Here is a 25,354-nt window from a genome sequence, read left to right as displayed (position 1 = left end):
TTTCTAAAAACAGAGACGTCTGATGGAGATATGAGGAAAGCTCACAGGCCTTAATCTTGATGTGGCCCTCAGGCTTGTTTTTCTTCCTATGATTTCAAGGCACTTGTTTTGATGATCTCTTCCAGTGCTCTCTGGTCATCTTTGACAGGCTGCGTTGGTAAAGAAATGCTCAGAGACCAGAGAGCAGAGACAGCTGACCTGTCTTCGCGTCGTCTGTCTAATTAGACCGTCTGAACATACAGTACCTCTGTGGAAACAGCAACATTCATAGTGCTACATTTTTTATTGCTAAACATTTGAGGCACCCTGACAGATATATAATCAAATTAATAAAATCAGAGCATATGAATTATTATGCAGTGTTCCCTTTGGGTTCGTATGAGGTGAGTTACCTGATAGTCGTACAAAGTATTTTCTGTTTAGGATGTATGTAGATTCTCTACTGCTCCTGAACCACTTTTAATGAAAATGAAATATCAGCAGGTGCTGAATTGTAATGAGTGAAATAAAGTAAACAACTCACTAATGACGTACCACAGATTCAGATCCTTATGACAGTACTAGTAACCTCCAGACTGCTGATTCTGTCTGTCACTTGCCATCAGTCAATTAATCAGTCAATCAACATTAATAAGTCATCAGAAATTTTGATTATCCGTTAATTATGTCAATCAAAATTTCCAAACATTTTCTGTTTCCAGTCTCCCATGTGAGAATTTGCTGTCTGTTGTTTCACATTATTGTGCATTGAATATCTTTTGGTTTGGGGCTAACAGTTGGACAAAACAACACATTTGAGGATGCCTGTGGGAGTAGCCACATTAGCCGATCAACATGCTAACAGCAAGCTCAACAGATTCACCTACAAAATAAACAGTAAAGCAACATAAAACACGGCAAAATGTACAGCTTCAAAGTTTGAAGGCAGGTCATGGACAGCCGGTATCAACCTATCCTTCAGCCTGATCTCTCACCGGTTCCCTGTGACAAAACAGTCTGAGAGAGTAAAATGTGCATACACACATGTCAGTTTTCAAGTTGTTGTGGGAACACTTTCATCATGTTTTCATCAAAAACAAGTTAACACACGAGGTCATCTGGCTGCAGGAGGTCACCTATCTTGAGGTGGTGCTGTGTTACATAATGATGCATAGAATTAATGGAAGAAAGTGCTGGACTACAGAGGAGGTGTTTCATGCAGTTCGGGAGCAGTGTTTTCTTCATTTACTCCCTTTGCTGTGGACTTTAGGCTTTGTAACTTTGCAAATGTTTTACATGCACCAAAAAGCCACATAACACAGCACAGGCAAGGGAAATAGCCAAAAAGCATAATACAGCCTCTTTAACCTTGTTGTCGTGTCATGCCTTTGTTTTGTGGGTAGTTTTTTTTTTATTAAGATGTGCTTGGACCGGTTTATTACAGTTTGACTTACTATCTTCATGATGTTACTCAGATTGCAGGCTCGGATTGCACATCGAATACAGGAGCTGGAAAGTTTGCCTGGCTCTCTGCCGCCTGACCTGAGAACCAAAGCCACAGTGGAGCTTAAGGCACTGCGTCTGCTCAACTTCCAGCGGCAGGTATGCAACAGTTAATGTGTTTCATGTTCAATGTGACAGCACAGAATACTGATTTACCCCAAATGACTCACAGCTCAGGGAGTTCAATCATTGATACAGTATTAGGACACTGATTTCCTCATTAACTCATGCTGATTGATGTGATTGATGACTTAATACACATCATATCAAATAGTCATTTCTTTTCAGTTGGATTGCATTTTGTTTTGTTCCCCCGAGAGAATGTTAAATTTAAATTTAGTGATGCCCCGTAAGCTGCAGTTTCATGTATCATAATGTATTAGTTTCAGTAGTATACCTAAAAAAATGAAATGCTTTTGACATGTGACCATATCTCATAACAGCTGAGGCAGGACGTAGTAGCATGTATGAGGCGAGACACGACCCTGGAGACAGCCCTCAACTCGAAGGCTTACAGACGCAGCAAGCGGCAGACGCTGAGGGAGGCACGCATGACTGAGAAGCTGGAGAAACAGCAGAAGCTGGAGCAGGAGAAGAAGCGCAGACAGAAACATCAGGTGAGCCACTGTGCCAGGAGTGGTTGCAATCATTACAGCAGCAGTATTGTTTTCCAGCATGTGTTGTTCTAATGTTTCGCAAAAACAAAACTTAGATTAGATTTCAATACAAAATAATAGTGATTCACTGTCACTTTAACGTTTAAAGTAACCTTAAGTGCTTTCCCCATTCATGTTTTCTGCAAGCTGCAGCTGAAAATGTTTGATGAAGAAGGGACAACATTGAAACAGACACCAGTAGTCTATGGTAGTCTATAGTCAGTCTTGTCAGTGGACATCCACAGTCAAAACTACATTTAACAATGTCAGAAGGCTTTGCGAGGCAGCATCATCAAACACTCCCTGCTTGTTGAAATGAATCCATCCAAAGAGGATGACAAAACTGGCAAAGAAAGTGGAGTCTGCCAACACAGCACTTAATGATTTTTTTGTTTCTCATATGCCATGTTGTCAAAATAGTATTTAGACTAGATTTATGACTTGTTTTTCAGGAATATCTCAATAGTATCCTTCAGCATGCTAAAGACTTCAAAGAGTATCACCGCTCAGTGTCGGGTAAAGTCCAGAAACTCACCAGAGCTGTCGCCAACTGGCACACCAACACGGAGAGGGAGCAAAAGAAGGAGACTGAGAGAATCGAGAAGGAGAGAATGAGGAGACTTATGGTAAGGAGCAGGACGTCAAATCATAGTGTACTGTATTATGCCACACCTCTCAGCAATGATAACACAGTCTGAAGAGCTGAACACTTGAGATTTTTCATGGCAGTCTTTGTTTTATTGAAACTGATCAGAAAGTGATCAGTTTTAACTGCTGATTTGTTTTGGCTTTTTGTTTTTAAGTAATTTACATATCTACACATTTAAACATCACATTTTGTCATCAGCTGATCATGTACAGCCATGTCTGATGGCAGTATATGTACAAGTGAAAGACCCAGCAAACTTTGTACATTGTATAAATATATCACAGTTCCAAAGCACTGCTGATGTCATGCTCTGTATAATTAATGGATGCTTTTCTATTGATTTTAAAAGTAAAGCAATATCTGTGACACTGAACAAGATACGGTATACACACAAATAGGGATGTTTCGATCAATCAATACCATGCACGTCTTTTTCTTTTTCAATCTAAATTTTTTATATATAATTATGTAGAATTGATTGCAATTATTCTTTAATGTGTCGGGTCAGTTGCATGACCACGTCTTGTATGCGTATTCATAGAAATATGACAGCTGCACTAATCATTTATAGCGCAGTCCAACTGGCTTTGAATGAATATTATCAAGCTGATCATAATATTTCAGCACTTGTGATCCTCAAAAGACTCTGGTCCTCTTCTACCATTAACCTCTTGTCACCATCCCCCACACAGGCAGAAGATGAAGAAGGCTACCGAAAACTAATTGACCAAAAGAAAGACAAGCGTCTGGCCTATTTGCTGCAGCAGACGGATGAATACGTGGCCAACCTCACCACCCTGGTGTATGAACACAAAGCTGCCCAAGCTGCCAAGGAGAAGAAGAGGAGGAAGAAGAGAAAGAAGGTAGGAAGAGAAACGGCCAAGTGGTGATTATTCACAGGATGCTTCTTTATGCTGAAAGGTCTGAGATTTGTGTTCTACTGTTTTTTTAAAAGCAAGGTTTTGCTCCAAGGCTTTTATTTTTCCTGTTGAGTCACAAAAACTCATGAAAAGAGCAAAACTAACACTGTGTATTTACATCTCTGAATACTCCTTAACCTTCACCTCACACTTCAAACTGCATTTTTTCTGCAGAAGATACATCTTTCAAAATTAGTCAAAAATCTTAAATTAGATTTTTATTAGAGCTTGACTAAAGCAGTGAATTACTGACAGACATCCTGGGTTGGTGCTCATGGTCCTTCAGTGTTGCTGGGTCTGTATCCTTACATAAAGTCAATCTGACCATCGAGAGGAGCACCAACCTCTGTCTGACAGTGGCATGAATTATGTCTTATGATTGCTTGACTAATGAATCTCACAGTTCATTATTTTGTTGCGCCTTCCAGAATGACAATGTGGTCATTGTGAGGGATCACATGGCTTCCTCATGATTTGAAGCATTAAAAGGCTGTCAAACCTAGCGGCTTGGTGGGCTAAAAGTAGACGCATATCATTTCACACCTGTCTGAGTGGCAGAACTAATGAGTGAACTCCTCTGGTGTCGTGTTTGACTGGAACGAACACCTGCAAACTCTCAGGCGCGCGTGGCTCCTGGTCTGAGATCCCTGACACTGATGTTAGCCATTTTAAAAAGGCTCTGTCTGCAACCACATGCTGTGCCACCTCAGTTCAGTAAGTGTGATGATGATCCTGGGAATACACCAAAATATATACAGATTTCAGCACACCACAAGGTCCTTGATAATCCTGTTGGAGAGCTCTTCCTTTGTGACCTCTAAAGAGTGACTTTGCCCTTTAACAATGTAATGGAGGAAACGAAAACCTAAACCATTATAGACCCTGCACTGCTGAGAAATTACCAGACGCTGGTGTCACCTATACTTTCAACATGCCCTGCTGTTCTAGAGAATAACAGCTTAATGACATGTCAGCTGAATGGATTTATGTGTTTGCTGTCTAGAAGGTGGATGGAGATGGTGAAGGCACCAGTGCCATCGGACCTGATGGAGAGGTGAGCTTTGCAGTGCTTTATGCTGTCACATTTCCCCGTTTGTTCTATTTTTTTCCCATTTCTGTTAACCTGTTGTGCAGCTGCATGTTTAAAGTGGCTAATCAGCATGTCTATAATAGTAAATTATCACTTACAGTGTGACGACAGTGTGAAAGGGGCACTCGTAGTGATGAGCTGACAGAGAATTATCACCCTAATCTGCATCTCCTCTCAGCTTTACTGAGCTTTATCGTGAAGTTCAGCACATTATTAAGTTGTCTGGCCAACAACTTCACTGTTTTGGTTCACAGTCAGCACTGTCTTAGCGTTGTTTTCAGCTGCAGCAGGCAGCTGTTTACAGTGGAAAAGCTCTAAAGACCTGCAGTACACTACCTGACACAGAGACAAGCTGGTGAACAAAGCGGAGCATTTAGCAGCTGAAGAGTCAGGCATTTCCCTCCAGGGTTGGAGCTAAAAGACAGTAAATATTGGATTTGCTCTGATCACGTGGCCAGGACATGTCCAAATGAATGATAGTGTTGCCAAATAACTGCTGAAAGTGTAAATGAACAGCTGTTTGCTAACAAGTCTGACATTATCAACTTAAAAGGTGATAATATGTCAATGTTGTGTTCACAACTTGTTTCTGCTGAGCTGTCTGCAGTACAACAGCTTGGTAAGAACTGCTGGTTAAGGTAGTATTTCTGAACTGTAATCAAATTTCACACTACCTCCACCAACTGACAACAGAAACACAAAAGTAATGTATGTAAATGAGAACATTATTGGATTCAGCTCCATTAAAACTCAGTGTATGTGATCAGAGAGAGCAGGGAGAGACTGAATGGAGGTTCAGATGAGGCTCCTTCCTCCTTCCTCTTGGTTTCCAATAAGCTAGTTTTGCTATAAAGACAAAGTCAGCCGATTTTAAGTCAACTGTCAACAATTACTGGCATTCACTCTTATGCATTCACAAATTTCATGCTTCATGTTTGTCCTTGTGGTGTGTTTGTCCTGTAGCCCATGGATGAGAGCAGCCAAATGAGTGAGCTGCCAGTCAAAGTGATTCAGACAGAAACTGGGAAAGTTTTGCAAGGAACAGACGCTCCCAAATCCAGCCAGCTGGAGGCCTGGCTGGAGATGAACCCTGGGTGAGGAATCACATCACTGACACACAGAACTGTTGTCAACCTGTGACATTTCCCTGAAATTAAAGGGATGATCTTTTCATCTTTTGGAAAGTATTTCTAAGTTTCTGCTGATCGTACTTTTAATGCCCACAGCCCTGACCAGAGGCATTATGTTTATTGGTTGTCCGTCCATACATATGTACGTCCATCCCGTTGTCCTGAACACGATATCTCAAGAACACCTTCAGGGAACTTCTTCAGATTTGGCACAAAAGAATTTGGTGGTTAAAGGTTACTGTGACCTCACTGAACACCTTTTTGGCCATAACTCAATGATTCAGAGGTAAATTATGGTACAATTTCACACAAATCTCTCATAGGATAAAATGACAAAGGGATGACATTTCATATCCAAAAGGTCAGCTTCACCGTGACATCATAAGGTTCTACAAAAACTCTTTTCTGTCCATTATTCAACACCATAAGTCAGGAACAGAAGGGCAGACTGTGACCATATTCCACATTTGGTCAGATGCTGAATTGGTGACACTAATCTTTGGTGTCCACCTTGAAACTGTGCTGATTGTACAGATCTTCTGTGCTGCCGGGTTGAAGATGTGTGTGAAGCATCCATGTTTTACAGTTTGTAGCTTCTTTGCAGAAACATGCATATTTGAAGTCGACCACAAGCTCATTGGTTCTGCTGTGTAGTTTGTCAAGGTTGAGTGAGGATTTAACCCGATGTCATCCCAAACAAATCAACAAACCATGTCTGTATTGGGGCTGCTGTTAATTGTTTGTTCTTTTAATGTGTGACAGATATATTAACTGTACATTCTACTCCCCTTGTTTTGCTCATCCTGGCCTTTCTTCCTTTGTGACCAGATATGAAGTTGCCCCACGGTCAGACAGCGAGGAGAGCGGCTCAGAGTTTGAGGAAGAGGTTTGTGACTTTCTCATTAATGAGCTCCCACGGTGGATGGCTCTCAATCAGCCACACTCTGCAGTTTTTCAAATCATTCAAATGGTTATTAAATGGGATTTAGTGCACATCTCAGTCAGACCAACTCAACTTGTACAATACATACACACACAAAATACACACATCAAACTTCACCAGGGGGCTGTAGCTGTATGAATTTCAGGAACACTGTTTGTTGATTTTGTTTTATCTCCATCAGAGCTACTTCTGGTGTCTGTCTTTTGTTATTGTATGTGTGCTCTCAGTCATGTGTTATCAATTCTGCCCTATAAGGAGGAAGAGGAGATGGCCAAGGCAGAAACAGAGGAGAAGATAATGGATCCCAATGGAGACTTAGTGTTTGTGAAGGCTACCAAGCACATCATCGAGTATTGTATTACTTCCCACTATCCCACTATCTGAGATTTCTTGACAAAGCGCATAGTGAGAAACAAAGATAAAAGATAAAATCATGTGCTATTGATCAAGTGCTATTGTTTAAAAAGATAGTAAACATTCAAAGTTAAAAATATATTTTGCATCTTCAAAGGATTTCAAAGAAACTCCTGGTTTTCCCCGCAGGAGTCTTACATCAGCGTTAACCAATCATGAATCTAGACACTGAGATTAATGAAAAAATAAAATAGAATGAACACATGAATAAGTAAAGCCGTGTTCGACCTTGTACTGAATTTAGACATTTCCAGAGGGGCTCTTAGCGAGGAGCTCTGGCTGTGCCCCTGCTGAGCTCCCAGCACCAGACCCAGCTAAGCCTTGAAACTGATCATTAAAATCATTTCTAAAGAGCACAGTTCAGTTTAGGTCAGATGGGCTGTCAAATACGCTCTCTTTTTTTCATGATGCACACATCCAGGTCGGCCAAGCAGGATGTGGATGATGAGTACAGTGTTCCTGCTGGACAAACCAGCTCCCAGTCTTACTATGGTGTGGCCCATGCTGTCATCGAGAGGGTGGAGAAGCAGTCGTCACTGCTGATCAATGGCACACTCAAACATTATCAGGTACACACACACACACATCCTTGCATTCCACCTAATTTTTTAGACTTCTGTAACAGCTTTTTGCTGTTTTCATCGCTCACCTTTAAAAAATGCTTGTTATTGTGGATTATTATGTTTTATCCACTCTGTTTTTGAAATGAGTCTATTGATTGACTATTTACTTTCTGCAGAACAACCTTTTTGGCATGACACGCAAACAAATTCACGTTTGTATTTTCACTTAGCAATTTGTTTTGTCTGTTTTCCTGCCTTTGATTTTTTTCATCAACAACTAAAACATTTTGTTCACTTTGCACAAGTTTCTCTCAAATCTTGGGTGATGAATTGTCCCTTAACTTATCACTAATGAGAGTGTTTGAAGTGGCAGCTGAATTTGATGTGTGGCAGTAATAAACAAAAATAAAGGTGAAATAATTTCTATCCATGTAATAGTTTGCAGTAACGTAAAATACATGTTATGTTTAGAAAAGGAGTGGCAACATAGAGAAGCTGTGGTAAGGTCCGAGTGAAGTTTTACTATTTTTCCTTGATAAATGACCTAAACTACTAATCCACTTCCAAGATGTTTAGTGATTCATTTTCTGTCAAGTCGCTTACTGTGCGTTCACACCAAAAGAGGCAAAAGAGGCAAAAGAGGCAAGGACGCCGGAAGTTAATACATTTTCAATGAGAGCCCGGCGTCCTGAGCGGCCAAAGCGTAGCCGCCGTCAGCCGCGCGTCTAGAGCGTCCAAAGCGGCTAAAGCGTCCAAAGCGGCACCAGATGAAAAGTTGAAATTCGGTTAACTTTATGGTAATTAGCTATGACGCGGTTCAGCGGCAACCGGCGGCAACCAATCAGAGTAGAGGTGTCCTTCGCTCGAGCGAGCCCCAAAGAACAACGCATGTAACTTTGTTTCCTAGTTCCGTCATGGATGCCGAGAAATTGATCACTTGTGTGCGGGCACAGCACACATCACAGCGATGTCATCCAAATCCATGATGAGTCGATATGATTTTGAGGGTTAAACGCGCATATTTATAGTCGTCGCAGACCATGTTGATGATACAATAATAACAATTATGAGCGGGAGTTAATTTAATTCGCTAACGGCCTCACCCCATTTTCCCCGTTCTTCCAAAAAAGGAACACTCTTTGGCCACACACACACACACACACACACACACACACACACACACACACACACACACACGAACTTGACGAACTTGTATGACACCAAACGAAAGACAAGCAGACAACACCACATGCGTAATTGTGCACAGAGATGCTGCAGCTGAGACGTAAGGAGCGCGCATTTGCACCCGTGTGTGTGTGTGTGTGTGTGTGTGTGTGTGTGTGTGTGTGTGTGTTAATTAATTAACACAAATGTGTGTGTGTGTGTTAATTAATTAATTAATTGCTTCCTCCTCAATACGTCAATCCGCTCGTGACTAGATGGTGATTTTGATTTATGTTCATGCTCAGAGATTTTTTTTTTCTTCTGTATTTAATGACACACAAAACCTCCCATGCAACTAGGCATGCTTTAAACTGAAGGTGAACAACAGCAAGCAGCACTATGCCGCTGTCAAGAAGTCTGCTTTGCGGCTCCTTTAAATGACTAGCGCGATTTAACTTTGACGTCAGTCACGTGAAGAGCGACCAAAGCGGCTAAAATATTTTGCCGCTTTGGAAGCTGTCCTGTTTCTCGCGCAGCCTCGGGCGTCCTTGCCTCTTTTGCCTCTTTTGGTCTGAACGCACAGTAACACACTGAGAATCAGATGACAAGTCTGTTGCTGTCTGCACAGTAAACATATAACTGGTTCTGTCTAAAGATCCAGGACCATTTTCCAGGATCAGGCCATGTTACATTGTGCCACAATGTCAAACTGTGTTCAAGGGATTTCAAAGTGTTTGATTCTCCAATAGGGAAGATGTTCTTGTAGTTAAATTTGGTTCGACCTCAGCAGCCAGGAAGTCATGAGTAGTAAGGACTTTTAGCTTGACATAGCATGACTCTCTAACCGTTCTTAGACAGCTTGTCTTGGTTCTGGCTGCTGAGTGGCCCAGTGCCACCACCACAAAACATGTCTGATTTGTTCTGAATAGGCTTGTGGCCATGGGAGCTGATTGCTGCCGTTCGAGACAATGCTTGTGATTCCACCAGAAGTGCTGCAGTGTGTTACAGAAGCGGCTCTCTGCTCTGCTCTGCAGACAATACACACTTAGTCTATTTTTGACAGAAGCCGCATAAAGCTGCACAGAGCAGATTGTGCCAGACAGGTAGTCAAACACAGGACTGACATAGAGTCAGTTTTCAAAAGGAAAGCCCCCATGCAGACTCCCAATTATATATCAACAATAAACTGAATGATAAATAATTAACCATGTAGCTTCCTTACCCATGGTAAAAGCACAAACATCAAGAAAACAATCAAATCAACAAAATCTGAGCCAGGCAACAAAATCAAGAGCCAAAACACTCTGCTTCTGAAATGCCCCTGAGGGGGTGTAAAGCCTTGTGGAGTAAAGCACCCTCCTGTTTGAATACATATTTAATATTCCAGCACAGGGCTACAGCCAGTGATCATTTTCATCACTGATCGATAAATTCATTAATAATTCATTCACATTACAACGACACTCACATCCCCAGAGAGTATACATTTAAAGACACGTAGGTAATTGTTCTTCCTATTTATCCTGGTCATGAAGAGATGCCTTCATAATACAGTTCGAATGTAAATGATGTCGGACAGAATCTACAGTCTTCATTATGTGCAAAAATGCATTTTAAAGTTTACAGAGACTCAAAGACTGCAGCTTTGGAATTCATTTTTTACATTGAACTAGAACTGCAGGTTTTGTCTCCAATCTGTTTGAACATTGAAATAATGCTTAAAAAAATGTGAGCCAATCCTTTAATATTCATATTATGTCCTTTCTAAGTTCATAATATACAGGTTCCTAAGCCCAGAGCCCATGGTGATGCCTTTAAAAGTCTTGTATAGAGAAGCTGGAGCCAGTGAGTTTTTGCTCATTAAAATAGTTGCAGATTAATTTTCTGTCTAAAGACTAATCGATGAATCAACTAATCTAAAAGAGAGTAAAGAATGTTGCCAAGCAGGATGATAACTCAGCCTGTTTTGTGATGGAAAGGCTGTTTTGTATTATAGTGTTAAGGCTCATAACATCCTTGCTGTTACTCTGTTTGCAAACCCTTGAGGGACCACCTCTGTCCATCTCAGCTCTCGTCATGCATCATGCAGGGTTCCGAAATATGTCGCGAAAGAGCTGCAGTCATGTGGGTTTGGTCTTGGCTGGAGGATGCGATCAAACATATCTCCTGCTAGGCAACTGAATACTGAATGATCTTAGTCAATTTTAAAGACAGCTGTCTGCTCATAACAATGCTACAACCTTGTTTTCCAGTGTGACTCTATAGGACCATCTTTGTTGTGCTGAGCCGGGGTGGCAGTGAAAGATAGTATATTACGAGAGACGGGGAACTGGCAATTGGATGCTGGTAACATTTTTCTTCCAATCAGGGTGCAGTCCTAGCACTTCTGATTTATGGTGCGCCAGGCTTTAAATGGGATATGGTGGCAGCTCCTTGGGGAAATTGGCCAGATTTCAGCAGCACAATAATTGGATCCATTTTTTTGCTGTGCCAGCAGCTGTGTAGCAAACCATTGTCAACAAAAGTCTTCAGAAACTACACAGTAATATAAGAGAATTTAAACGTTTCTTATTAATTTTACCCTCCACCAGACTTTTTTTCTGTGCTATTAGCTGTGCTGTCAGGTATTTCATTAACAAACGTGTTGGTAATTGGTCGTCGGTCCTCTTTTCTCCTGCCAGTGTTCTTGCGTGCTTTCCTGTTTCTCCAAACTGTCTTGCTGTTTGTTTTCCCCTGCTCAAGGGCGAGCTGCAGAGTTGGTAACACAGTTGATATTCTGCTACTGCGCTTGAATCACTTTATAAAATGCCGAAGTGGCAATGAGATCAAGGTGAAGGTGCATTTGCAAAACTCAGTGAAAAACGTTGAATTAACTTCATTGGGCACAGGTAAAGGTTTGTATTGTTACACGCAGACTGGCAGAAGAAACATATCTAAAAGTCCACTTTAGGTGAAACAATTACTCGATCAATCAAGTAGTCGAACATCTGAGAATGAATCAGCCGCTATTTTGTTAATTGATGAAACGGTAAAATATTCTTCTCCTTCTCAGTTGTGAGGATTGTCTGTTTTGTTTACATATTATGCATATGAGCCATGTGAGCCACCAGCAGATTTTTTTTCCTGTTTAGTATTCAGATTGTCATGCCTGCCCTTTAAAGCAGGCTAAAATTTTGTTTCTTTGATTTCTTTCCTTGATACTGTCTTTGAATGCGGCCCATGGCACCCTGTCTGGATCTATTCGTGGTTGTCTTGTCTTTTCTGTGCTGGAGTAGAAATGATACACACAAATGTTGTGAAGAAACGAGCAGAGTGAATGATGTTTTGTCTGCAAGCGTATTTTTAGGCATGCCTTTATTTCTCTGTGTTATCTAGATCCAGGGGCTGGAGTGGATGGTGTCCCTGTACAACAACAATCTAAATGGCATTCTGGCTGATGAAATGGGCCTCGGCAAAACCATCCAAACCATCGCCCTTATCACCTATCTGATGGAGCACAAGAGGATCAACGGTCCCTTTCTCATCATTGTTCCTCTCTCGTCAGTACTCCACAGCTGCCATCTATCACCGCTGTTATTGTGCAGTGTTATGACATCCTAAAATTCTTTTTAGCAAGGGAGCGATGTACCCAGTGTTTAAAATTACTCTTGGAAATCGTTTTAGATTGAAATACACAGACCTCATTAGTCTAAATCACAACCTGGGGCTGTGATAGAGAACATCCCTGATTGAGACACCAATGTACCTTTTTTGCTCAAATGAAATTCAAGTGTCAGGTGTCCACATTCATCTGCCTACAGGGAGCGATCGTGTCGAAGCAGACGGCAAGCACAAACTGTCTCTAAACCAATAAGTTACCACTCAGCTCAGACAGCTCTGGACTCTCCAGTGCTATATTTAGGTTTCAGCCGCAGTAGACGTGAGTGTGCTGTATGTGCATCCTGTCATAGCAGTGATGGCCAGTGAAGTTCAGGTACTTATCAAGTATTACTGTATTCGCCTGACTATAAGACAACTCTAATTATATGGTGACCCCTCCACCTTTTTTTGGTTCCTGGCCCGTTTCTATAGTAACATTGTCAGAAGATGTTTTGACCTGTTTTCACTGGGAGCAAAACATGTTACACAAGCCATTAAAAACTCCTTAACCTAGCAAAATTAGGGCTACAAGCAGCCAATAATGCAACACTGTGTAGGAGCCCTTGAGTACACTTTCTCAAACTCATTCTTCTCAGTCTTCTATTGGTTACTGTAAAGGTATGGGAATCTCTTCAATTATTCATTATGCTTACCAAAACGTGTGATTTCCCTTGTTGATTTCCCTTCAAACTCTTCACACACAAACAAGCCCGGCCTTCACTTGGAAGGAGCAGGAGACCACCTCTCCAAGGTGGAGCGAGGTGTAGTTGTTTGGTGCCTTATTTTCAACCCCACTCCCTGAAAAGGCTGTGCTCTTGGGTTGATGCTCCGGGGTTCTTTTCTGCCTCTGTAAACATAGCAGGTGAAAGCAGCCTCAGTGCTCGCATATACTTACCTTCAGTAGATTTAGAGTTCAGGGAAAATTGTGTTGTAATTCTCACTTTCACATTTCACCTGATTAGTATTTGTTTGAAATATTTTCAGCTGAAGGCGTTAAAGGATTAAAATGAACAATGGGTTTATTTTTTCCAATACCTGTTTTTTAATCATTACTGAAGGCTGCACTGTTTTTTGTAATCAAACTGAGCACAGCAGAGGCTTAAATATGAGCTCAAGGCCACTGTGTTACATTTTCTTTTTAATATGCACAGTGAGCTAATGTGGAGGAAAGCCTTAAACTTGCCCTCTTTCACTCGTGTGTGTTGGGAAATTAAAGTTAATGGCAGTGAACTGATCTCCCCGGGGGACCTAGTTTTGAAAGAAATCCTCTAAGAAAAGTTTCTCGTTGTGAGCTGCAATCCATAAGACCCATTGGAAAGCCATTGTGCTGCATCACTGCCAAGGCTCTTTTCTTCTTCTGATGTTTATCCAGCAAATTATGCCAGAACCTTGATGACAGTCATTTCAGTGCGCACTCTGCCTCTTAATGCGTCATTCCACGGGTCACTCTTGCCTTTCCTCCTCACGTCTTAGCTGAGCTCAGATAGGGATGTGTCTGTAATTGCTCTAAATTCACACCACTTTCTGACACATAACCTCCAACAGTTGTGGTGATTGTCATTGATTTCCTTTTATCCAGGACTTTGTCTAACTGGGTCTATGAATTTGACAAGTGGGCACCCTCTGTGGTCAAAATTTCTTACAAGGTAAGAAAAATCATTTTTTTTGTCAGTTTTTCTTCCATCTAAGGCATTCTGATTGCTTTTGGATGGCTTATGACAGAAAGTTTTCTTTGTGTCTCTCTCATTGAAGGGCACCCCTGCTTTGCGCCGTGGATTTGTGCCTCAACTGCGCAGCGGGAAGTTCAATGTCTTGCTGACCACCTATGAATACATCATCAAGGACAAGCAAATACTGGCCAAGGTGAAAGAGATCAAATCTTTGTCCTCTCTGTGTAATTCACTTTGTCTCTTGCACTCTATTGCCATTTTGTACATATTTTACAGATACACACTCTGATCCACTTAAAAAGTTTTCACTCCACCTTTACCACTGAGAAGTTAAATGCCATACAGCAGCACGTGACGTTATTACTGTCACTAGTATGACATTATCAGGTGGAAGTCCGTTAATATTTTTGTAGACAAGTATTAGACCCACATAGGCAAACTTGACAGAAAGGCTGAACTTCAAAACAAATGTGATGTGAGCTTCTTTCTTTGTTCCCATTTAAAATATGGCAGCATCAGCAGCACAAGCTGTAATTGGTATATCGACTTTTTGGGAAGGCCTGACAACAGTGCCCTGCAGTGGTTGATCGCGCTTGTAATAAATTAATGCAGCAGCTTCAAAGTATTTCAAGAATAAAGTAAAATCTGATGTTTGTAATGCTCTTTTGATGATAAAACACTGTGTTAGCTGTATTCCTTGTATGCGACTGGAAAGTTAAATCAGAATCAGTTATGTTATGGGGGTGTAATGTTCTGAGCCTCACATTATACTTTACTCCATTAGAGGACATCTTGGATCATCCATACCCCAGTATCACATCTAATGTGTTAATAGCTGATATATAAGCAGTGAGGAAAACTCAAATGTAAAGTCTGCAACCCCTCAGCAATTTCTAATGAAGACATTGGGCTTAGGTTGGACTCAAATGTTTTGGCTGATTAAATGATTTTGCTCTGTATGTCATTAAGTTTCAAGGCTATAAGCTTTATCATCGGCTTCACAGTGTGTATATTTGTATACACAGTCACTGCTGCAGACGGTTTACTTTTTTTCACTTTTGCACACGATCCTTGAAATCATTTATCTTTGCTCACTGTGCTCTGTGTTTGTGCGCGGGTGCATACACACTCAGTGGAATGTGAGGTAGGCTGGAAAATTACATAAAAATAGGTTACTCAGTATGTTTTGCTTCAGATGTGAAGCCCCTCAAGGAGTTGGCTCTTAACTCACTCGCAAACTCGTGCATTCAGCAGTTATCAGACTCTCCACATGTGGGAGCCGTTCATACATCGTATCTTCAGTTTTGTGCACAGCGCTTGTCCGAATGGGCGAGAATTCAATCCAGTACTGTGTTTGCATAGTGTGTTGTGAAAGCAGCATGTTAGTAAAGCAGCAGCAGCTTCAGTCCCCCACTAGTGTCTTCAGGATGCATGCAGGCACAGTATTGAGTGCATGTCATGAGCATGTTGGCAGCACTCAGTTCCAAATATGCTATCATTGTAGTAGCATAAAACAGAATGAAATTGATTTTAAGCCTTAAAAAGACTCTTTGGGTTGCACTGACATGCATAAAGCCTAAGTGAAAGGTAAGCTGTTACATGGCCTGCATAGACAGTTGTTTTATTTGAAATAGAATGTGTCTGTTCTCTTACATGCCTATAAAACATGGCTAAAATTCCTCCTGCGTGCACACCACAGTGTAAGTGACTTCAATGTTGCCAGCTGTGTTATTTTGTTTCTCAGAGACAGCCAGGGCTTTTTACCCACTACAGTATGAGAAGAGTTAGGAATGTTATGTATTTAGCGGCTATACCATTGGAAGGAGATGGAAAAGCGGGTTTGTATCATGAATGCATGGTCACAGAATCTGCAGGAACTGCTGGTTTCAAGTGGATTCTGTTCCAAGCTTATGCAACAGAATCCACTTGAAACCAGCGCCTTGTTCAGTCCATGGCTGGAAGTATTTCGGCAGACATGTGGTGGAAAGAAGCTGAAATGAAAACACACCTGCTCATAGTGTAAGCAGAAAGTATTCTCTTTTATTAAAGACGGCATGCATGTTAATTTGTTCACATCTCTTTAAAATGTGTGCAAAAAAGAACTATAACATGCATAAAAATAAGAGAGGGAATAAGAAACTTGTCATTTGTATGCAGTAGTGTTGTGCACTCTGAGGGTGGTCAGAGTAGTAAAATCAAAATGTTCTTTTCAGCAGTCAAGGTGTCTGTGCTTTTCGTTATTTCAAAGGGTCTAATTGGTCTCCTTCCTCATACAGATTCGTTGGAAGTATATGATTGTGGACGAGGGTCACCGCATGAAGAACCACCACTGTAAGCTGACCCAGGTGTTGAACACCCACTATGTGGCTCCCCGCCGCCTCCTTCTCACAGGTACACCACTGCAGAACAAGCTGCCTGAGCTGTGGGCCCTGCTCAACTTCCTCCTGCCCACCATCTTCAAGAGCTGCAGCACCTTCGAGCAGTGGTTCAACGCCCCGTTCGCCATGACAGGAGAGAGGGTAAGTTTCAGATTTTATATAGTTAATTTGAAGGTATAAGGTTTGCTTTATACACACTTGTAACACTCAGGAAATATTCTGCCCTCAGGGAAGTTAGTGTCACGGTTGTGTATGCGGGGCTACAAGGGAACAGAGCTGCTCCATTTCATTTTGGACATTTGAATCATATGAAAGGGGCCCTGCAGAGTTGCATTCAGTGTTACTCACCAATAAACATTGTGTGTACATCCTTGAGGTCATGAGGTGAGTTCTCATTACAGCAGAAAATCCAGGTCTTGTGCTACATGTTGGTCAGTGCAGTATTTATCAACCCTGTGCTAAACTAGTAGCAGCTACGTTTCAGAGACAAACCAGTTATTTACCGTACAATTCAAGAAGTAGTCCACAGCAATCGGCTGCACCCACAAAGGTCAGCATAGCTCAGGTCAAAGTTCAACAAATTTGAACTTTCAGTGCACCCCCACAGGCAGTCACAACACACCATATATACAGTAATTGGGCAGGTGTGTGCAAAAGCTGTGTCTCTGCGATACTGTGGGAACACCTTTACGAATTCACAAAGCCGATTCTTTAAATATTTTAAATTGTGCAGTGTTTACATCTATGCTCACTAGCTTGCTGCCTTCTTTTTCACTGTCTTTACTGGAGAGTTGCTGCACTTCTTTGCACAGGATCACCCTTAACATTCAAAGCATGAATGTAATAGTCTTAAAGCAGCGGCGGGACCGTATATTGTGCCACCTGCACATCCTTTGTACTCTGTGCGTGTGCACAATACAAAAACAGGGACTCACTCATAAAAGCATTGCTCATTGGTCCTTATTGCTCCCAGTGGTCAGAAACTCCACAGGGTACCTTTAATGTGACAGTTTGGCTCTGCACTGGCCACAACAAATAGTAAATGGTAAATGCAACAAAAACACAACAGAAGTACCAATCAAAATCAACCCTCAGGCAAGCAGGCACAGTCACACAGTGTTGTTATTTTTATATACCAGTATACTGCAGTTTCCAGGACACATCAGCAGGTCACTGTCTTGTCACTGTAGTGCTGAATCCTGTTGTCTAATGTGCATACAGCAACAAAACATTGTGCGATGTATTATCACATTTACTTTCTGACTTATTTAGGTTGATCTAAATGAGGAGGAAACCATCCTGATCATTCGGCGTTTGCATAAGGTGCTCCGCCCCTTCCTGCTGCGCAGACTGAAGAAAGAGGTGGAGTCTCAGCTGCCAGAGAAGGTGAGATTGAAACTAGATGTTTCTGCTTCAATTTGATTTGTAGCAGGACTGTATTTCCTATATTGCTTACAATGCAGCCACCATTACCAAAAGTAATTCCCCAGTTGTATGGCCAATAATTGCAGATTGTGTTTTCATAACAGCATGGGTTTAGGTGTATTGGTGGAGTCTTTGACAACCTAGAAATTAGCACTGCATTAGTTTTTTAGTTTTTATTGGCTCTTGCCTTATAGCTGCTGAAATGAGCCACTGTAAGCATCAATTAATAACTCTGATGAAGCCACTAAGACAGAGATGTGCAGTTGCCTGAAAAATTATGTGCACCCCTTCCTCATAAGGATCAAGCTTCTCTGTGGATTGGGTACAATTTAATTTAACAAGCCAACTGTTAGCAACTCCAGATTGTAGTCTTATTTGTCGGGAATAAACTGAAATAAAAATATTTATGGAAGCAGTATCATCCCATCAGGGTGATGCAGAGCCAGACATCATCCTACTTGAATGAATGAGAACAATGTGACCCTCCAGGGTCCTGTTTCCCAAAAGCATCTCCAGGCTAAGATGATCCTATAATCCATCTTACATATTTTCTCAAGTGTGAAGTGTCCCAACAACATTGTACCGAAGACGCTGTCAGAGATTATCTTTGATTAATGAGCGACTCCTACTTACTTGTCGGAGGAGGGAGCATTTTGAGAAGCTTTAAAAACTACTTGTTTTAGTCAAGTTTTTGTTTTGAAGCCTGTACTTTGATCATGAATGCCGGTGTTCTTTGCCAAGTGGCATTTGATGTAAAATGAGTAATTATATTTACCTTAGAAAGTGAAACTAAACAAATGCAATTTAATTCAGAAATTGTTCTGGCAGTTTCTGTCGACACCATCCTCGTCTCGCGCTCCTCCAATAATACATTTTAGATTCAACACGAACCTAAGATTAACATCTGCCTTTAGCAGCCGTTGAAGTGGATCAAAGTTTACTTACTTAAACTGACTTTGCCCCAGCAGCATGAACTATAAAGGGCTGGAGACTATTTAATGCACATTAAGCTTCATGTTCATACTGAAGAGTTCCAAATATAAAACATTTCTTTGCGATGTGTTTTAAACATATAACATGGCTTACCGTTAAATATGCAGAGAATATGCAAGAATAGACGCGTATACAGCTTTATCTTAACCACCACGGGCAGCCAACGTTAAGAAGTTCTTAACAGTCTGAAGTGCTGCTTCAGGAAACGTAAAAACGTTACAGTGTTTGGAGAAAACACTCAATTTCCAAACTTGATCACAAGTGGGTAACAGGGCCCGGATTGAAGAAAACAAAACAGTCTTCTATTAAACTGGAAGTTAATGAAAGAAATGGGTTGCATAGACTGAACCTCACCTTTTGTTCTCCGTGTGTGTTTTATGTAAAGCCTTTCTTTCCTTCCTCTCTCTTTCTCTTTTTTTTCTCTGTCATGAACTGAGACTTTTTTCTCATGTTTTGAAGAGGGCACTGTGATCAGGTGGTGTCAGCTCAGCTTCGCCACTGAAAAGACAGAAACTGCTTCACCCATACATTGCCTTTACTCTCATTCACGCAGGTGGAGTATGTCGTCAAATGTGACATGTCTGCTATACAGAAGGTTCTGTACCGTCACATGCAGAAAGGCATCCTCCTCACTGATGGCTCAGAGAAAGACAAGAAGGTAAATATACTCAGACCCCTGTGGCTTCACAGTATGTCTGCACTTTGCTGTATCAGTGTGTGTCATGCTGACAGACTGAGTTGTACTCCTGCTGTTGGACATCAGAAGGTCCCTGACTTTTGCTGTATAGTAAGAGTTGCATTTGCCTTGTGCTTTTGCTTTGAAAAGGGTGCTGTTAAATGGTAAAAGGTATTGTGTTTGCTAAAGATAAAGAGACTTCCGAGACTTCATCTTGGCTTTTAGCTTCAGTTTAGTTTTGAGCGCAGGAGACGGTTAGACAAACCAGCTGGGAATGCAGACTCAAAAGCTATTAAGGTCAAACCTGCAATACCTGACAAGACTTTAAACTTTATTTATACAGCACTTTTCTTAACAATGTTGCAAAGTTTGGTACAAAAGTTGTCTCTGTCTGCAGTTTGCAGTGGGTCATTTGTAATGTTAATAAGAGCTGTTCTGGTACTATGAATGGCTCTAAAAACAGACTGAAACTGTTGTAAACACTATTATTATTCAGAGAAGATATCATTTGGGATGAAATTGCTTTCTCATGAACCTTAGAGAAAATAGTTTTGAGATTGGTCTGTAGTTACTTGAAGGCAGTGATTCTTGTCCTTTTGAGATCACCTTTAGACAGAGATTGAAAGAGTATAGAATGTTGCACTCAAGTAAAAGTACTGTTACTTTAAAGACATTTTACTCAAGTTTAAGTATTGTCCATTATACTGTACTGTAGAAATGTACTTATCTAGATAAAGGTAAATCGTAATTTCAAATGTGCTCTGCATAAACATTACTGCATTACATTTTGAAAATTGTTGGTGATATATGATGCACGTTGTGTTGTGTTTATCTATGTTATAATTCCCTGCAGGGCAAAGGAGGAGCAAAGGCCCTGATGAACACCATCATGCAGTTGAAGAAGATCTGCAACCATCCATACATGTTCCAGCACATTGAGGTGAGTGCTGCTAGCCCAAGATGGCTGACACTGACAGTTAAAAGCATGTGAATACTGACACTGGAAAACGTGACACTGATTTACACTTGTGCATGTTGGTTTCATTTACTTACTATACTGTATGTCCCTTTGAATGCTTATATAATATCAGAGGTTATTTTTGGTATTATTTAGTCCAAATTTTCTTAAACATTCTTAAACTGAATGAAGGTAATGACACAATAAGCTCCTTTGATTTATGACCTCAGTAAACAGTTTTATTGAGTTGATGGTCTCAGTTGCTATTTTCAAGTGTTGATCTGAAGTCATGATTGCAGACTTTAGACTGTTTCGACTAAAATAGATGATAAAGCAGGGTATGCTTTTGGGCGAGGCTGCCTTGTGATTGACAAATTGTTACCAAAGCATGTCATCAGGTTCTCAGATCCAATCAGGATAGAGGCGTAGCAATGCTTATCCTCCACAGCTCCATGCTCTCATCCATATATGGTCACTTCTGGCTCCAAAAAGATGGCGACGGCCCTAATGCCAAACTTTAAAACGGCAGTCCACTAACCAATGAGTGACGTCAAAGTGGATTTACACTTGCCTATAACACTAAAACAAGTCCCGCATGAGAAAACTGTGTGAACATATATACAGACTTGTTTGAACATCTATCCACAGGGCAGCCTAATTTTAATAAAGGAGTTGGTTTGATTGTGGCTGCTTGTTCAAGCCAGTACATGTTCTCTGTTATAGGAATCCTTTGCTGAGCACTTGGGTTATCCAAACGGCATCATCAGTGGGTAAGTTGGACAAAAAAAGATCTTGTGTCCTTCACAGTGACACACCTCATGTTATTGTATTTCCAGTATCCGAAGCTAGAATAGCACGCAAAGTGACAGAATGGTGATTTTTGCCATGCTGGTACTTGATTGGCTGATACAGGATCAGTATTCTGTGATGTGTTAGAAAAGAAAAAAGAATGAAATTATGCTACACAAAAATCTGTGTAATGGATTAAATTGCTGAAACATTTGTCCGAGAGAGATTGTTTTAGTTTTAGATTTCAGTTGTTAAAAAAAAAAAAAAAAAAAAAAAAATCCGTACATTAGATTGTGAAAATTAATATTGTGGAGGAAAATGTAAAAAGAAAAAATGTAAAAACTAACATTTTGTAAAATAAATCTTACTGAAATGCTTTACAAGTCAGATTATTTAGAAGTGATGGAAGTTTCTAGTAATAATTCCTAAACATTCATCCATCCACCTACAGGATCAGTGTCACTGACTTTAAGAGGGTCACAGGCCTCGAGCTTGAAGTCGGTGGCATTAAATGTTACTGACAGTGCAAATGGTTGTCAGCACAGAGGGCGGTATCTGTGAGGCTGGTTGTTCATTGTAACGCGCTGAAAAGGACTAATTTAAAATAAATGAGCTGTGTGGTCTTTGAGCAAACTGTTGGACGTGGAAATGCATCATGGGTAATGCTGGTGCCAGGGTTTGACATGGAAGAAGAATGCGTACACTGAAAAAAGAGGATAGCTCTGTTTTTTACAACATGAGTTTTGCTAAGCTTTTTTAACTGAATGTTAAAGTACAGCCCTCAGAGCTGCTAGCTTGTTATGGAGAGAATACAGAGGTTACACTCGTCGCTCCAAACAATGTGTCGTTGGTGGGTAATTCTGCCTCTGCTGGAGTGACAACATAGCATCAGGGCGTTATTGGCCAATTTAGACCATCCATGGCTGTCAAACTAGATGCTGCAGAGACTTAAATAATTATATGGGTAATGGTGACCTATGTTACATGTTTCACCTGATTATCTCCACCCAGGCATGATCTGTATCGAGCTTCTGGGAAGTTTGAGCTCCTTGATCGCATCCTGCCAAAGCTACAGGCCACCAACCACAGAGCCCTGCTGTTCTGCCAAATGACGTCACTCATGACAATCATGGAAGACTACTTCAGCTTCCGCAACTTTCAGTATCTACGTCTTGATGGTAAGATCACACATCTACTTATCTTTCCAAATTCTGTGCTAATCAGATCTATTGGAGAAAAGTAGAGTTGAAATGTGGAGAATTGTTTGGGTGCAGTTTAATGTGCTCTGACATTTGAGTTAATGTTACACAGATTTACTGAACTCCAACAGTAACAAACCTGTTAGTTTCTCCTGTCTTATTAGCAAAGAACAGAACAACATATTCAGGAAGCAGTTTATATTTAGCCAGCTTTGCTATTCAGATTCACCAGTTAAAATGACAAACGTTGGCAGCAGCAGATCATATCAGCTGTTGCTAACTAATGTCAAAGCCCAGAGTAAATTCAGAACAGGCCTAATTTAAACATGACTCTTGACTGGCCAAAGTGCTCTCTGCAAGCTGCTGTCTATACTCAGCCAAAGGTCATCTGTGAGGGAAAACACCTCCTGAGTGTTCATGTGGTGTGTTACACTCAGAGTATTGCTACCATAATACATCAACACACAACCCCTCCTGTGTCCCCTGCAGAGCAACACTGTGTAAGACAAGAAATGCAACATTTTTTCCAACCAGTCCCTCCAACAAGACACATGATCATAATCTCATATTAAATCAGATTTTAAGATCTTGTAATAATCCCTTTATCCCTTTTTGTATTTGGAGTATTAACAAGATCTATTTCTTGTTTCTGATTTGTGTTGACTCAGATTTGTCAGGCTAAAAGAATAATAATCTGTCGCACTGACGTGTCAGAGAATTCCCATCACATCCATTCAGCATGATGCCATCTCAAATAAAAGGCAATCCTGTTAACTACTAGGTGGTCTACAGAGATCCCAGTTCACTGAGCAGACGTTATCGATTTTCACAGCTATTTTTGGGCTCTTTTTGGGTAAAATTTGCAACGTTTTAAGCAAGCTGGTCCTGTATCAAAGACATTTGGCTTGATTACTGCTTCTCTCGCCTCACACCCCTTGGCAGTAACTCAGTCTTGTGTGTTTTGTGTTTTTTGGGAAGTAATTCTAGATTTTCAGAGTGAAAGTCTTTGAGGTGAAAAGTTTTAATTATTTCATTCATAAAATTAGTATTTTGGTCTCCAACCAAAGAAGGAAATTAATGAAAGGAATCAACACATCATTTCGATAAGCAACATTTATCCAGGCAGCACAAACTGAATTAAGAGACTTGTCTCAGATATGCAGCTGTGCACTGTGAACCTCCTTCGATGGCATAATTTGGTTGTTGGACATTGGAGTTTTATCATGTTTGAACTCTGCTTAATTAGAGTCACCACGTGCCCTTTTCAGACACTTTTCTTAAAAGTTTAATTGGTAAGAGATGAGGCGCAGTATACAGGCGACATTTTTACCTTCCTGACAACAATACGCTTTGGATCAGAAGTTCAGGCAGATTTTATCAAAGTTAACGTGGCAGACATTTCAAAATGATCATGATTGGTGTTTCAGGAACCACCAAGTCTGAAGACCGAGCAACACTGCTGAAAAAATTTAATGAGGAAGGATCTCAGTACTTCATCTTCCTGCTGAGTACCAGAGCCGGTGGCCTCGGCCTCAACCTGCAGGCTGCCGACACGGTCGTCATCTTTGACAGTGACTGGAACCCACACCAGGTACGTCCATCAGTCAGCTTTAGATCTATGTTATGTTTTCCGTTGTCCCTATGTACATCCCATTCTCATAAACGCAATATCTCAGGAACGCCTCAAGGGACTTTCCTCAACAAACTCGAGGATGAACTGATCAGATTTTGGTCGTGAAAGGTCACTGTGATCACACACAACATATCATACATTACAGCACAGTACAGCAGCACTTAATGTAAATTAGATGAACTGTGGCTGAGTGAATTTACATTTTTAGTCTTTTTTAATATCCCACTAAATAGAAAAATGGCAGCCATGCAACACTTTGGGCCCCTGATGGTAATTTGCAACAGGCTGAGTGAATATCATAAAATTTATTGGCTCATTACTGGCAACTAGAATCCACATGAAAGTAGCAGCTAAAGGCAAGCTGATAGTTGGCCGTCTCATCAGGTGCCTCTGAGTGTTTGTTGAGTGCCTGTGACTGATCATCACTTTTAGTCTTTGTAATGTGTTCAGCACCGTTGCCTTCAGACAGCCTTTTAGCATTGGCTGTTAAGTTGAGTGAACATATTGAATTGGCAGAGAAACAGCATCTGAATGACTTGATGGTTTTGTTTTAGTTTTTGTTTTCACCTTTTATTTTTCCACAAATGAGCCAAACCACATCTATGCAATACAAAGACAAAAGTGCCCATGGCACCTTTTCAGCTGAGATCTTCTTCATATATATATATAGAGAGAGTATAACCAGACAGATTCACAGTAGTGTACTGTTAAAGTGCTTTGTTTTGCTTGTCTTTTGTGATGTTTTAGGATCAGGAACACAAACTACAGACTCAGTACTTCCTCTAATGGTCAACAGATACAGAATTTGATTTTGTTTTTTTATTTACTAATTGAGAAAGTATTGCAAAATTGTGAGTTTTGAATACATCTTCAGACAGTTCTTGCCCTTGCTGACATATCCACAATAGACAATTTTTCTGCCATTGGCTGTAGAAATGTCTTAATTAGTTTCCTCTTTTATGATAAAGAAACTGAAATGATAT

General features: G+C 40.8%; 1 protein-coding gene across 1 annotated transcript in view; it reads left to right on the top strand.

Moving 5' to 3' along the window:
• Positions 1-25,354, top strand: part of smarca2 (SWI/SNF related BAF chromatin remodeling complex subunit ATPase 2) — a 49,867-nt gene that overhangs the window by 6,338 nt on the left and 18,175 nt on the right. Inside the window, exons 7-25 of the mRNA XM_076730152.1 lie at positions 1,455-1,581; positions 1,926-2,099; positions 2,591-2,764; positions 3,480-3,650; positions 4,711-4,761; positions 5,761-5,891; positions 6,756-6,813; positions 7,126-7,220; positions 7,706-7,853; positions 12,387-12,550; positions 14,230-14,296; positions 14,403-14,513; positions 16,597-16,839; positions 17,971-18,084; positions 19,670-19,774; positions 20,646-20,732; positions 21,474-21,520; positions 22,551-22,717; positions 24,166-24,329. Of these exons, the coding sequence (XP_076586267.1) occupies positions 1,455-1,581; positions 1,926-2,099; positions 2,591-2,764; positions 3,480-3,650; positions 4,711-4,761; positions 5,761-5,891; positions 6,756-6,813; positions 7,126-7,220; positions 7,706-7,853; positions 12,387-12,550; positions 14,230-14,296; positions 14,403-14,513; positions 16,597-16,839; positions 17,971-18,084; positions 19,670-19,774; positions 20,646-20,732; positions 21,474-21,520; positions 22,551-22,717; positions 24,166-24,329 (2,398 nt within the window). The remainder of the gene's footprint in view (positions 1-1,454; positions 1,582-1,925; positions 2,100-2,590; positions 2,765-3,479; positions 3,651-4,710; positions 4,762-5,760; positions 5,892-6,755; positions 6,814-7,125; positions 7,221-7,705; positions 7,854-12,386; positions 12,551-14,229; positions 14,297-14,402; positions 14,514-16,596; positions 16,840-17,970; positions 18,085-19,669; positions 19,775-20,645; positions 20,733-21,473; positions 21,521-22,550; positions 22,718-24,165; positions 24,330-25,354) is intronic.

The sequence above is a fragment of the Chaetodon auriga genome, chromosome 5 (assembly GCF_051107435.1).
Source record: "Chaetodon auriga isolate fChaAug3 chromosome 5, fChaAug3.hap1, whole genome shotgun sequence".
NCBI classification, from domain to species: Eukaryota; Metazoa; Chordata; class Actinopteri; order Chaetodontiformes; family Chaetodontidae; genus Chaetodon; species Chaetodon auriga.
The sequence above is the reverse complement of the archived record's forward strand: the minus strand, read 5'-3'. Positions and strand labels throughout refer to the sequence as shown.